At 48.5% G+C, this 14032-nt stretch overlaps 5 protein-coding genes and 1 non-coding gene across 6 annotated transcripts; 2 read left to right on the top strand and 4 right to left on the bottom strand.

Moving 5' to 3' along the window:
- Window positions 1–224: 224 nt before the first annotated feature.
- On the top strand, window positions 225–1327 carry BO94DRAFT_559178 (uncharacterized protein; the record flags this gene model as incomplete). The annotated part of the gene is made up of 4 exons (XM_025614048.1): window positions 225–304; window positions 373–696; window positions 749–872; window positions 947–1327. The coding sequence occupies 4 exons, from the start codon at window positions 225–227 to the stop codon at window positions 1325–1327; spliced, it is 909 nt and encodes a 302-aa protein (XP_025464501.1).
- Window positions 1328–2222: 895 nt separating this feature from the next.
- Window positions 2223–2294, bottom strand: BO94DRAFT_t240. Its single transcript has one exon. It is a non-coding gene; the product is annotated as a tRNA-Glu (tRNA).
- Window positions 2295–2972: 678 nt separating this feature from the next.
- On the top strand, window positions 2973–3977 carry BO94DRAFT_568278 (uncharacterized protein; the record flags this gene model as incomplete). The annotated part of the gene is made up of 3 exons (XM_025614670.1): window positions 2973–3039; window positions 3179–3620; window positions 3755–3977. The coding sequence occupies 3 exons, from the start codon at window positions 2973–2975 to the stop codon at window positions 3975–3977; spliced, it is 732 nt and encodes a 243-aa protein (XP_025464500.1).
- A 1358-nt stretch (window positions 3978–5335) lies between these two features.
- Window positions 5336–7006, bottom strand: BO94DRAFT_577635 (uncharacterized protein; the record flags this gene model as incomplete). Its single annotated transcript, XM_025615182.1, has 1 exon — window positions 5336–7006. Exon 1 carries the CDS (start codon window positions 6587–6589, stop codon window positions 5336–5338), a length of 1254 nt encoding a protein of 417 aa, XP_025464499.1. The 5' UTR covers window positions 6590–7006.
- Window positions 7007–7267: 261 nt separating this feature from the next.
- On the bottom strand, window positions 7268–8770 carry BO94DRAFT_626905 (phosphatidylinositol-specific phospholipase C/glycerophosphodiester phosphodiesterase family protein). The gene is made up of 2 exons (XM_025617380.1): window positions 8430–8770; window positions 7268–8376 (listed from the first exon to the last, which is right to left on the bottom strand). Exons 1-2 carry the CDS (start codon window positions 8735–8737, stop codon window positions 7380–7382), a joined length of 1305 nt encoding a protein of 434 aa, XP_025464498.1. The 5' UTR covers window positions 8738–8770; the 3' UTR covers window positions 7268–7379.
- Window positions 8771–10145: 1375 nt separating this feature from the next.
- On the bottom strand, window positions 10146–13212 carry BO94DRAFT_559175 (EstA precursor; the record flags this gene model as incomplete). Its single annotated transcript, XM_025614047.1, has 6 exons — window positions 10146–10885; window positions 10948–11061; window positions 11130–11211; window positions 11491–12513; window positions 12562–12909; window positions 12973–13212. The coding sequence occupies 6 exons, from the start codon at window positions 13210–13212 to the stop codon at window positions 10146–10148; spliced, it is 2547 nt and encodes an 848-aa protein (XP_025464497.1).
- Window positions 13213–14032: the final 820 nt, after the last annotated feature.

Raw genomic sequence — 14032 nt, 5'->3', positions numbered from 1 at the left:
GCGTCATATCCCGTCAATACCCTAATCTTATCTGGAACCTTTGTTGCAAGGCTAGACCGGATCTGGATCTGCAGAATATTTTTCCGTTCCGGGACAGGACACGCCGACCGCCGACGCCGAATCTCCACCTACACACTCCGCCGGTGACGTATAGGGAGTCGTTGGCCAGGTCTCTTCAACAAGGCGTTCTTTAGGCTCTTTCGACACCACCCACTTTCGTGAAGATGTCGGCGACAATATACTCTCACATCGTTGACCTCGATCAGCTGATTCCCCGAATGGTGGACATCGACGAAGAAAGTAAGTCAATAAGTTCACGGAGTCTATGGCTGAGTATCTCGCCAACTGACCTAAACTCATGGATAATGACAGTGATACACTGACACCATGGGTTTTTGAACACTCTCGGATAGCCGACTATGAATCTTTCGATGACCGGCCCAAAGAAAGGACACAATTCAAGGATGTTCTCTATCGCCTCTGTATGCAGACGTTCTTTGAGGCCGACGAGGCTGGCGCGCTGGTGGATGCGTTGAAGCCGGCTGAAACTGTTACACTGCCCCGAAAGAACTGGCAAACACCCAGAAGGGAGTATTTCACAGATTCCATGATGTTGCAAGGAGCGTTTGTCAGTAGTTTCGTAGAGACGATCTATTATAATTTGAGGGATATCATGGATGGTGGTCCCGAGCTTCAGTCAGTAACCTACTCGGCTTAACTCTTATACTTGCACTGACTATTCCCCAAGCTTCCCTGTTTCGAAGTTCCGGCAGGAATACGTTATTGGTGGTCAACGATATGCCAGTCGTCTGGATGGAGCAGCTGTCGTTGGTCTACCAGAAGCGCGTATACCAGTGATCTCTTTTGTTGGGGTAGGTGGATTATTGTTTCCTCCCCGTACTTTGCCTACCACTCTTCACCATGGCTAACTGGTGGTTCATGTTAGTACTACGAGAAGGAAACCTGGACCGAGTTTCTCCGGGAAATTGTCAGCATCATGCTGGGACAATTGGCTAAAAATATCGACAGAGCCGGTTTACAGACTCAGGAAGTTTTTGCAGTAGGGCTGTACGGGCGTTGTATCTATATCGCCCGGGGATACTTTACATCAGATCTGATAGCGTGCGTACACACCAAAGGATGCTCAGAGAACGAAAGGGTCGATTTGCAGTTCACACGTAGTTACGATCTACGTCTAAAAGAAGACTGGATGGAAGCTATTCGTGGGTTCACAAGGCTATTACGATATCTCGTGAGCGGGACGGCCAAAGTAGGCTCTATTCAGCTCCATGTGGATCACACCGCTCCCAATCCACGGCCGCCCTAGAAGCACCCTGGCGTTTTTCATCAACAATACCATCGATATACCCCTCCGGTATACCTCTTCCCCCGGACAGCGGTTGCTTCCGCACTGAGCTCGACGCTAATTAAAACAACCAAGAATCCATCTATGCCTGTCACCAGATTTATTCCCAACGCTAGATTCCAGTCTTCTGCTAAAAGCACCCCAATGCTATCTGCAGTCAACCTCTGGTCCGTACAAGGGTATGGTCATGAGTTCGAGCCAAAGAACGAGGCTGTTCAGAGCAAGCTACGGGAACGAGCTTTCAAATCCCATGAACATCCCACACCATGATATGGGTTCCGCAAGTCTTTCATTCCCCAATCATGGACCGGCCTCGCCCTAGCTTCATAGTTTGTCCAAACATTACTCAACCCTTTTTCAATAACCGGTCCACGCTGTTCGATCCTTAATTACACTGGAAGATGCCGGGAAAGGGGATGGAATGGTTGGGTTTCTTTAAGGGCTCAACAGCTATTGTGGTAACAAACGCTATTTGGTTTCTTCTAAATGATGATACAGAGTTTGCGGTTAGGGAAATGTATTGTCTACATGGGTAGGGGTGGTTCCGATTTGAAGATCAAAAGGGTGTACGCACGGGCTTTGTTTGCGGGTCTGGAGAGTTCATGTGTTTGTACCATAAGGCAGGTAGGAGGGTATCTAGTAGGGGCAGAAACCAAGTCCCATGCCTTTCCAGAGCGATGGTATATTCACCCTATGGCCGCTATCGCCATGTCCATCCATCCCCTACGGAGTAAGTACATTGACATGAAATAGTCCTTCCACGAGGCTCTGGGTAGTGGATCACCGGTACATCCGTAACAATGATGACGGAAGCCCCACACGCCAAAATCAAAAACACAAAAAAGAGAAAATTGAGCTCCGATAGGGGGAATCGAACCCCCGGCTGCCGTGTGAGAGACGGCGATGTTAGCCACTACACCATATCGGATTTGATATATTTGAACTAATAACTTAATGCTACATGATGTAAAGTAGCATAAAAGCCATGAATGGTCAGAAGGCCAGTGGGATACGATGTCATATCTCGACCAACATCTCTGACTAGAGACTGGATATTGCACCAGGAATTGGAAATGGGTGCCAGCGGAAGTTTTTCAATCATGGACCATTCCATAATTGCTAGGGACGTGCTATCAAAGCAATCTAAAGATAGGCTGAAAGCATCAGGAATGGGAAGGATGAATGGTGGATTGTATGCATAACCACCGCCCTTGGCGAATATTCTCTTTGGAGGCAGCGTGAGGTAATGGTTTATTTTAAGCGCTGGGACCTCCGATGAAAGAACACACTTTACGGGTTACTGCTATTCTTAGCAACAGCCCCTTGCAAGCGCCTATCTATCTAGTAGTCTTGACTGCTTCCATGAAGTAAGAGTAATCCGTTGCTACGTACCATGCTGGGCTACTAGGCGATCGGGATTGGCCTATTTTGATTGGTTGGGATCGGGTGCGAGTAATCCCTTCTCCGACCGCGGCGCCAATCGCCCGCGTCACTGTTGTTCTTCTCCCTAGATAAAACAGTTCCGTTCCATAACCCTCCCACAGGCTTCAGAGGCAAGAGGAATCGCAGCCTTCTTTTCTATGTGCTCTTGTTGCTACGATAGCCAATGAATATCCATGGACCCCATTACCGGCGATCTTCTCAAACCCTCTATTCCCTTCACCAAGGGAAGGGTATTTACTGTCCGATCCCATATTACTCCACCACCGACCCCTGTGACCCTTAGAGGCTGCCTTGATTCCAGCTATGGCGAGAAAAAAAGACCGCAACTCACCCCAGAGGCTTGATGCTTGAAAAATCCACCATTGCCAGGAAATCTGGGGTCAGACACTGTCGAGTTCGAGATCCTAGATCCCATCAAAGTTGGGGACGGACATAATGCGCAGGTCTTCAATATTCGTATCCGCAGTGTCCCGCCGAACTCAAAAACACTCCAGGGGGGGACGGAGCTAGTTGCCAAAGTATATGACCCTCTTTACCAGAATGACGACGGCGGCTATCTCAACCCTTTCCTTTGCATGGACAAATATTACACACATGAGGTACACGCCTATCATGTGCTTTCCTGTTTGCAGGGAGGTTTAATTCCTCGGTTCTACGGGTCGTACTCCCTGGATATACCATGTTATGGAACGGATAATGGGCCGGAGACACGCGCCGTCCGCCTAATTCTAATAGAGCATATCCCGGGGTTATCAATGCTAGAAACTGACCCGAACCAGTTCCCTCAAGCCGACCGTCAGCAGATCATGAAGTCCGTGATTGAATTTGAAACCGAGGTTTACGACGAGATATACTTCTCACTGACTTGTACCCTCGGAATATCATGATGGTGCCATCCGACCATCCTCATCCGGAATGAAATCTGGTATTTCTGGACTTCGGCAGTGCAATCTTTAACCGGAAACCGGATGAACCGCGGATCGCTCATCTGGATCTTTTCCTCGGCCAATATATCTCACCTTTGATTCGGTGGAACGAACGCAGGATGTTTGAATTTGAAGAATTGGTTGATTGGGAGTGGGACTCCTGGCTCGAATCCGAATATGCTCATACCGCCGACACTATCACACCGGCGATGCGTGCTTTGTATTGTCCTGAGGGCGTGTAGCAACACTGTGACAGCTAATATATATAGAGATACAACGAAATCTGGCTTTTATGCATTGATATTCATCAGCGATAGTACATGTCAGGATTTGATGTTCCGAATGGTATTGATTGATTTAACTCAACCTACCAGAGATTTAGCTCCCTTAATCCCATAGTCCAAATCTGGACACTTGCTTGCAGTGGACCCAAGTGGAGGTATGAAAACAGTGATATCCAACACAATGAAGCTTATTGCCATATCATAGTATGCCGATGACCTTGAGCTGAGCCAGAGAGTATATTGCTTGATTGGTGTGTGAGGTGTACAGGTCATGGGGATGGTTACCACGATCCCAGACCGGACAAGGAAATGCTCCCAGGTACACCTTCAGATCGATAACCTCTTGCATGGAACCTAGAAATAATGTTATGAAGATGGTCCGCTAATCTAGCATCGAGCTTGGTCTGGTGAAAGGGTGTTCCGTAGAGGTAAGTCTCAAAACGGGTGATGATATCGACGTCACTAGAAACAGAGATTCTTTAGCCTGATACATTTCTTGTGAGCTAGCTCTCTAGACAATAGATATGAAGTCTTTTACCGTATTCTCCCTCCAGGAATCGTGTGGTATTACAAGTTCACATGCTTTAAGTGAAGCCAAGTAGCGGTATCTGTAAGCGGATTCTGCAGGGGGTCAGACGGCGAGGTATGCTATCTTTCGAGACTTGAGGTACTAGGAATGGGTGCAATTCTGTATCATGACGTGCAATATGTATTGCAGGGGAGAAGAAGGCAAAGTCCGTAAAACTGATTGTGAGGCAGACGTTGGAGAAAAGAGAAAAGGGGAACAAGAACGAAGGCAGGAGTAGATCACCTGACATAGAACTTTTTGGGGACGACAAAGGCCTTGCTATTTGTTGTATCTGTCACATTCACTAGGATTCTACATCGATCGAGACTTATAAGTAGAAAAGTCTATGTAAGTATAGATCCTGTCATCAGATCTGTACGGAAATTCAGGGCTCAGGCTAAAGATCTAGATCAAGTACTGTGTTTTGGGATAGTTGACAGAGATCTTCAGAAGTATATAATTTCGTTATCTTTCCTATGCTTCTAGAGATGCCTTGCTTGATATTTACTGAAATGCTTCAAAACCCCTTGGGCTGTGGACGGCCTTAGGCTGTCCAGAGGCCAGGACCTAGTAACAAGCTACGACATAAACAGCGTTTTTAGAAGAGAGTAAGCAACACTTCCATTGAACAATCTCGAACAAACAAGAGCAATCAATATCCAAACGAATGGCATATGTCCAGGAACATAATAAAAACTAAAATCCACCTCACTTGCAATCTGAATCCCCCCCAGCCAATTCTTCCCACTTACACACCCTCGTCAGGATCACATGTAAGAATCTGACGCTGCTCCTTATTGCGAGGCATCCAACAAAATGGGGAAAGTGGAATGGAACCCTTAGCAAGTAAGTTCGCTCGAAGCGTCTCCAATGTCGCCGATCCATTGCCCCCTGTTCCAGACTGACTCTGGTCCCTTCTTCCTGATCCTACATAAATCTCTCCCAAATCTTTAATCAGTTCCTCCTGCCACGGCAGCCGATACTTCTTCACCTGTTCCCCCATCCAATCGTAAAACATAGGGTCGAAACTATCTTTCACAAGAAGATGTCCATGGGGTAAGAGCCTGAATGTTATCTCAAAGAAACGCTCAATCAGATTAGACCAATAGTCAAAGCCACCGAATATCTCCCTGTCACGGACCCACAAATAGTGCAGACACTCGAGAAAACGAGCAGGGATAAGGACATTGTTCGAAGTGTTGCATATCACCGGGTGACGGCCAAGGTGATGCTTATACTTAGTATCTGGCGTTATGACCTTCTCCAGGCCGCTGTCGACAGGAAGAATAGGACAGTCGGAAAGAGGCTTCCTATCACTTCTCAGTATGCACCGAAATTTGTCACCACAGGTATGAGGCAAGAAGAGAGATTCGGTCGCGTCCGTATAGTATGAATCCCTGACACTGGGGACGCCTTGAGGTAGGGGAGGTGCATTCCACAACCATTTGGACTTGTAGTAGAGACATATGTCAGCGTGAAACGTCTTGTCCTTGGCCGGGTGAAGGGGATGTTTCGTGCCAACTTGGTCAGGTAAGATCTCTAGATGGACAACGTAATCTGGGATCAGGGACGGTGTGATGTATCGTTCCTGTTTGTCAGAGTATCGGCATCGGTACCTGGATGACGATTCATCAGTCCCGGGTCGGTTCGGATACATGTAATTCCAAAGGACATCTTTGGCTTTCTCCATGGCTTCGTCCTCGATCAATAAGTCCATGGTGTCATTTATTTCACCTTTTACCTGACATTCGTGTCTCCGGGGCGGAGATGACCCGAAGAGCTCCCAGTCGGGAGCACTTTGCCCGCATTTCTCGTCTTCGAGAACATTCTGCCCACAGATTCGTTCGCTAATTCCAAGGATATTTAGATAGTCATTTCCCCAGAGAATATATGGAATGTTTGCCCCGTTGAGTAGAAGGGAAATGCAAATACGCTGTTCCGCGAGAGAGTCACATCCAGAACATGAAGATGCCTGTGGAGAACTTTGGTCTGCCGATTCCATCTTGGCTAGCTTTGAACTGAAACGACCAGTGAATTGATGTATCTGAAGGGATGGATTAGTATGAAGAGAAAGAAAGATCGAAGAAGTGCAGGCCAATTTATAGTCTTGCCTCTAGACGTCCGCTAGGAATCTGTCTGGTCCTCACAGCAAGTAGCCACTAAATAGCACTTCAGAATTGGACTCTCTCCTTCGGCATGGTCCCGGAAGCCAAGACGGGAGATGTCGACTCGATTGGTTATACCAACTGGGGTGTTTCATACTGTCGTGGTGCTACTGGCAAAGGCACTGTACCTTCCTAGTCGGAAGTATACCTTGATTAGGCTTGTTGACTTGGCATTGAGGGTAGGCAGGTACCATTGAAAATCATATCAGATATATTCTACTACAGTACGAATTGAATGGTATCAGTCTTCCACCAGTGGCAAACAATTCTGACAGACAATGAACCTGACACATGGGCCTGTTGATCTGGCCCTAGGCCGTTAAACTTCACATCTGATATCAGAGCCTTCAGTGATATCTTCTACATTGGTGCTGTTGTACTTGAGCAAACAGTGCTAGCTTTCATGTAGCAATAAATTGCAGATATATTTATCTTGGGATATTTTAATCGCGGGATATAGGGTTAGGGAAGATCATACTATCACGCGTCGTCCGTTACTAACATGATATATAGTTGTTCTTAATATTTTTTCTTGGTTCCACTCTGATAGGTTCTTCATATACTTCTTATTCGCGTTAATATATACCACAAATCGCAACATAGATATGTCTATACATCCTCCAACCATCACAAAAACCAACTCCGATGCTTCCTCCAATCCTGCCTCGTCGCCTCCCTCAAATCATCCACGTTAATCAAATCCACCCCCTCACGCACCAACACATGCCAAACATGGTTTCGGAGTCCTCTCGGCCAGCTCGGTGTCCCCCAGTACCTGACCTTCAAGCCTCGCATATGCGCAGCTTCGATCTGCTTTCGAATGAGCTCCAACTGGCCCTGCGAAAATCGATTGCGAGCCAAACTTCCAATAGACTTGCGGAAGTCGACGGAAGCGTAGTAGCTATTCTTGTCGGAGTAGATGGGTTCGATGTCCGGTTCAGGGTCATTGGTGCCAGATGGGAGAAGAGGGAGTTGGTCGAGGGGCGCATCGTAGAAGATGTCACGGTAGGTTTGGTTTGCTGTGATGAGGTGGAAGGGGGCGTCGCCAGTTGCGACGATGGTGATGGGGCGGGTGATGATGTCCGTGCCGTTGAAGTAGGTGAGGTACTCACCGTCGCGAAGGGGTTGTAGTTGCGACATGACAATGGACCAGGTTTCTTCAGGCTGTTCTTTGAAATCGATCAGGAGGACGAGGGTTTGGGATGGGTCGCTGCCAAAGACACCAGCTCGAGGTCCGCCAGGCTGATGGGCGGGTTCAAGTTGGCTGGAGCGGGTGTTGTGCTTTTGGAGGATGTCGAGGAGGGGGTTGAGGTAGAGGCTGCGGAGGGTGACTTCGTGGTGGAGAGTGAAAGGAGTGTGACCGACGAGGAGGTCATTGTTCGAGAGCCAGATGTCGGCTTCGACACCGATACAGCCGGCGCTGAGGGCCGAGTGGAGAGGTAGATCGCGCCAGTAGTCGTTGTGGGAGTGGCATCGCACGGGGAGGACGCCGTGGGTGCTCCAGTGGGAGAAGATGGATGGCCGACCGGCCGGGAAGACCCAGGCGTCGAGATGGGCATCCAGATCGTCGGGGAAGAGGTAGACTAGACTGAACCAGATCAGGGAGACGAGTTTGACGAGACCGCTGGGTGGGATGCGTTAGTGTCAGGTGATGGGAGGGGGATGGTAGTGGCTTACAGGATGATCACGATACCCCAGAATGGTCGCTTTACGAGGCGGCAGATCATCGCTCTTCGAGAGAACGGGTGAATGTGACAGTACAGATGGCGACATCTCCAGAAACTACAAAGGCTTCGCAGTCGGCTGCGTGGTACTCGAGTTGCTACTCTCTTTCGCCTGCGTCTGATGCCGAAGTTGCCCAACGGTAGGGCCTCGGAAGACTCATCCTTGTCGGAGTCTTCCTCGGGAACAACTGCCAGTGAAGAGCTTTTGGAGAGGAGATGGGAGGAAGGCTCCCCTTCCTCGAATTGGTTGTCAAACGCCATTGCTGCGATTCAACGTCGTTTCTCAGATAGCGGGAGACGTGGTGAAAACTTGTCCGGCAGGGTCCGGGGGGGTTTAAGGGAAAAGAAGGGACTAGGCAGCAGCACCGATCCTGGACGGTGGCGCAGCCGTGAAGAAACCAGTCAGCATCCTCCGTTGCCCCGGAAAGTTTGCACTAGCTGAGTGGTGCCAAACAGCTTGATGGCCGTTTGGGTGGGGAGCCAAGCCGATTGGCAAGGCTTGTCCGGATCAAGCTTGCCGATCCGGCTATTTTTGGTCGGACCGTGCAGCTGACGACGCTGCCAGCTCTCCCACGAGAGTCATCGATACGTTTCATTCAGTTCGTTGGTGTGTTGTATCCACCTTGACGTGATTACAACGATAGTATGCCCACTGTTTATTAGCATCTTAAATGCTCATCAATTCTTAAAAGTATCATATTTCCCCACAGTCCAAACCAGCCCCACAGTTCTCCATGGCAGCGATCTCCCCATTACCTCCCTAAGATCGGTTTCACTATTGACGTTCAATTTAATACAAGAATTCCAAAAAGCAAATCATTGAAGCTATGCGCTATTGAGCCCCAAAGGTCTCTACGCAGATTACTAGTGTCTGCATTCAACCGTCTATTGGCTCTATACCTCTGCACCATGGAATATCATGTTAGTACATATCTCTCCGTCTACTGTCCAGATAGACGTGATATAACGTTTATACCCTACTGGTCGAGCCCTGTAATATATATACATCTTGTTTACTACTTCCAGTCATATTGAGAGTCCGTCTGCGTTTGCAAGAAAAGGAGAATTTCGTCATATCCAATCCGGAGACTCAGTTTTCTCTTAATAATCAGATCAATTGGGAGCTTATGATCCACGTTCATATACTACAAGTCAGGTGATCATTGCACCTACAGTTGGCATTTTTCACCTTCGATTCTTCCATAGATATGCTATCATCTTCATTCGTTTTCGATTAATTAATCTTATCATCACTATCCTATATACATTTTAAACCTCCGTATCTTACAATTATCCTATTTTCCGACATACCATACCACGCATTCAACATGTGGAAAAGCCGTTTCAGGCCTTCTCGAGCCCAGAACCCTTGTTTATTGATTGCAGGTGAGGAATCATTGCAGTCAGAACAAAAGTTTACTCAAGATCCATCTCCACACTGGATTTCTGACTCGCACGTTGATTGGTTGAAATCCCTTGGTGTTTGATTGAGTCACCGGAAGACCGAGTTCATTTGCCGATGTGGGGCTACCGGAAATCAATTCTGGGGTACATTTAACTGATCATACTCTTCATCATCGCAAATAACATCATTGTCAAGCTATGACACTATGAAGACATACATACAATCGCTACTTATACTCTAACGAGCATTATCGTCAAGATAAATCTATATACCACCCTTCCTAACCAATACCCCCGAAATATACGGCATAGGGGTACTTTCAAACGACCTCTCCAATTCAAAAGATTCCCATCCCCCATCTTTTTCAGCTGCCATCTTCAACGCCGCTGCGGTATCTCTATTCAAACAGCAATTCCCCATATACAATCTCCAGCCCATCAGCTCATATAAAACCTGGAAGCCCCTCGCAATCACGGACCCCTTTCGCGTGCGCCACGGGTTGACCACATGCTCAACAACGAGTAACTTTCCGCCCGGGCGTAGAAGGGTGTACAGATCCTTGATGGTACGTTGCATATCGGGGACTGAGCACAGGACGCGTATGCAAATAACAGTGTCGAATACACCCTCGCCGATGTTATCTAGATTCTTGAGGACGGTGGTTGGGTCTGCGTTGTTGGTGCTCACGAGGTCTTGTTTCTGGAGTTCGGGGATAAGATCTGCAGCTTCAACGCCACAGGGTAAAATATGGTATTTGTCGCTCAGGCCTTCTGAGATAGCACGGGCGCGGAGTTCGGCGTGCAGGCCGTGGCATGGTTCTGCGCCGTAGATGGTTTGGATGGCTGGTGAGCGGAGGAGGGGCATTTGGCTGCCTGTGCCGGGACCAACGTCGAGGACGATGCCCGAGGCGTGCGCGAGAATGGGTGGGATTAGATCTGATGAGCCTTGTATTTCGCCTGAATTCTGGATTGGAGGGGGCGGCGGGGCGTCGGATTCCCGATTTGCTGTGCGAACAGTTAGGGAATGTGATGGATTAAGAGGAATCGATGGAGAGCTGTAAACTGACTACTGAAGGCTACCCAGAATCTGCCGAATGCTTCATCGCGAAGTCGGCTGGTATAAAGCAGAGGAGCGAGAATTTGACCATTCAGGATACTCTCAGCGTTGACTGTGATGTAACCTGCGGGGTATTTTAGCTGCTTCTTCTCCTTGTGTTGAAACATATTCTTTGGGGGATGAGAGGGTTACTCTTGAAGGCCCAGAGTAGGATCTGGCCTGGTTCCATGAGGGAATTGATCCATTGCTGCGTGGTAAGGTCCCGGGTAGGCATCTTAGCTTTACTTTAAATCACACTCGACAAGTTGTAATCTAGTGGGATATCTTAAGGAAGAAAGAGACCCGACTAGAGCGGCTGGAAGGCATCCACCGGCGCGGAAAAACCATCCGGAGAGGTTGCCAAGCCCTAAGCCGGAGAGGGGAACCCGAATTGATTGGTCCATCGCTACGCCTGTCATGATAGGTGTTATCAGCAGTCAAAGTACTGCTAATAGTCATAGCCATATCTGTTTTATCTCTACCGACTATTCTAGGCTAACCCAGCCAACTAAACCTCCATCGTCTCAGCCAATTCCTTCCACAGCGCACACAGCTGAACAGATGTCTCCGGAATAACCTCCATTGCCGTATCATTCGTCTGCAGCCGTAGACGCTCCCCATTTCCCCAGGTCTTCCACTCCGGCGCCGTTGAATATCGGTATGTATTCGGATTCAACGTCTGCACAAAGCTGATAAAGTAATGCATGGTCACAGGGATGATCTCCGCATTATACGACAGATAGGATGACCCGCTACTTAGAGTCCCGGTAGAACCAGCCCCGAAAATTGCCGGTAGTTCAAACGTATGCGGTACACCGATACCCCCAGCAATATTTGATTTATCGATTATATTCACCCGGTAATTCCAGACTGCATTGGGGGAGTACTTTGCAGTAGACAATGCAACATGGTTTCCGGGGCATGTGAATGTCGCGTCTCCGTAGGCCGCCGAGGAGGCACCAAAATATGCTGCATGTCGGGGTAATAATTCCCCCCGGGGGTAGGCCTCATTGATAACCTCTAGCTGTTCGGTACTCAGGTTAGGATAATTGTTCTTCAAAAATCGGGACACGTCGGCGCTACTCGTGGCATTGTAGGCAAAATTGGAGCCCTCATTGGTATCGTCACCGACCATGACGGGAACTTTGATGAAGTTGCCTGCGTCGAAGGCGCTGTACAATTCCTCCGGAACAAGACTGCCATCGGTGACAGGTAGCCAATACCAATCTGGCAGTGGAGAACTGCTTCCCCCAGGGAAGGGAGATGCAGTATTTCCTTTTTGGAAGGTAGCAATATCCTGCTCTCGCAGGCACTGTAGGGCATCAGAAGCATCAGAACAACCAGTTTCGTTCGCAATTCGGTCAAATTGGAACTCCATCTCCGCCACGGTCCGTTGAGTTGGCCAGAAGGATGATTCAACGATAGCACCAATGAATAAATCTTCGTCTTTTCCACCATAGGCAGTCAGATGGTAGGCAACGGAGCCAGCACCAGCAGACACCCCATGAATCACGATATGATCAGGATCTCCCCCAAACTAAACCCATTAGCACATTCTTCCCTGGTCTGGCAATGGGTGAACAACCTGCTCGATATATTTCTTCACCCAGTGAAGAGCCTTGCGCTGGTCCAGAAGTCCCGCGTTGAGATCACCATTTTGTCTGACTTTCTCACTGGCCAGGAAGCCCAATGCCCCAACGCGGTAGTTGAGAGTTACAAAGACGATGCCATCTCCGGAGTTTTGGATCACTTGGGTCCCGTTGTAGTTGGCGTTAGAGTTTTCTGCATATCCTCCGCCTTGTATGAATAACCAAACGGGCAATTTGGATTGCGGCGTGGCCGTAGATGGCTTGAAAACGTTGATGAAGAGGCAGTCCTCGCTCACCTCGCCAGCGGTTTCTGCCTGGCCCACTCCAATGCAAATTGGCCCGTACTGGAAGAAAGGTCAGCCACGCCAGGTACAAGATATTTGTTAAGGTCTCAGGCTAGGTATCACCTCTGTAGCACTTTGAAGTGTGTTGTTTGTCGGCGGATCCTGAGGTGCTCTAAATCGAAGATCGCCCACAGGAGAAGATGCATAGCGCATGCCAAGAAACTCATCTACTCCCGCCGCAAGCCGGTTTCCTTGGTACCTGGCATAACTGAGGTCGATTACTGGACTTTGGTCACGGTTTGCCAGCCTCGGATGCCCAAAAACAGCATGACAGAAAAAGCTTAGCCAGAAAAGGTTCCGCATTTTTCTAGAACCCTCAAGGCACTAGGGACGATACTTCTCCTAGTCTCTCAAAACTCCTACGTGGGCTCTGGAATCGGAACCCTCGGATATATATGTCCCAGCATCAGGAGACAGTAACGCCCGCTGTTTCTCCCCATTATGCACCTCGGACACAAGGAAGCCCAAACCCGACTACTACCGAGCCTGAAAACAGTATGTCTCTGGTGGAGAGCAAATAAGCAGAAGCAGCGGGGTTTCTGCATGCAAGGGAAAATAATCCAGGAATGAGAGGGCAGCACGGCTCCGGTCGACTTTGGCCCGACTTGCCGAAGTGCGGGGATCAATTAAGCGGTGCAAGACCCTGCCAGATCCACAATTCGCATTTTGTACGCTTGAATGTTGATGTCCCATCCCTTTACTCAAAGAGAAAAACTAACAGGCTGGCATCCGTAACGTACCAGTTTTATGTTTCTGAGTACGAAGGCGGTTGAGAAATTCCCTTGACAGATATCATGACAAAGCCCTCACGAGAATTTCTCAGATTGGGGGTACCATCATGGAACACCTCGTTCCCTCAATGTTGACAGATTGAGGTATGGCATATCATGCATACTCGGACCGTCCTCTGGGTGGTTAGCGTGGTGTCATGCTTGAAAGATAGAGTTAGGCTGTGGGTTGGGGAAAGTTTATCAATGAATTGCTGATGGTGTACTGGGATTAGATTTGCAGACCCGGATTGTAAGTTCTAGAACAGGGATAGACAAACTCAAAATAACCGTTCTTTGGTTCGATGGAGGAAATTCAGTCCAAAGCTTGATGAATCAAGTTGATCGGAGTCAGG

Source organism: Aspergillus sclerotioniger (assembly GCF_003184525.1).
Source record: "Aspergillus sclerotioniger CBS 115572 chromosome Unknown BO94scaffold_26, whole genome shotgun sequence".
NCBI classification, from domain to species: domain Eukaryota; kingdom Fungi; phylum Ascomycota; class Eurotiomycetes; order Eurotiales; family Aspergillaceae; genus Aspergillus; species Aspergillus sclerotioniger.
Note: the sequence above shows the minus strand (reverse complement) of the source record. Positions and strands in the feature narration are given on the sequence as shown.

Coding starts and splice junctions, on each gene's coding strand:
- BO94DRAFT_626905 (XM_025617380.1), bottom strand. CDS start 8,737: ATGGCGTTTGACAACCAATTCGAGGAAGGGGAGCCTTCCTCCCATCTC. Junction 8,377..8,429: donor TGGGGTATCGTGATCATCCT/GTAAGCCACTAC, acceptor CATCCCACCCAG/CGGTCTCGTCAAACTCGTCT.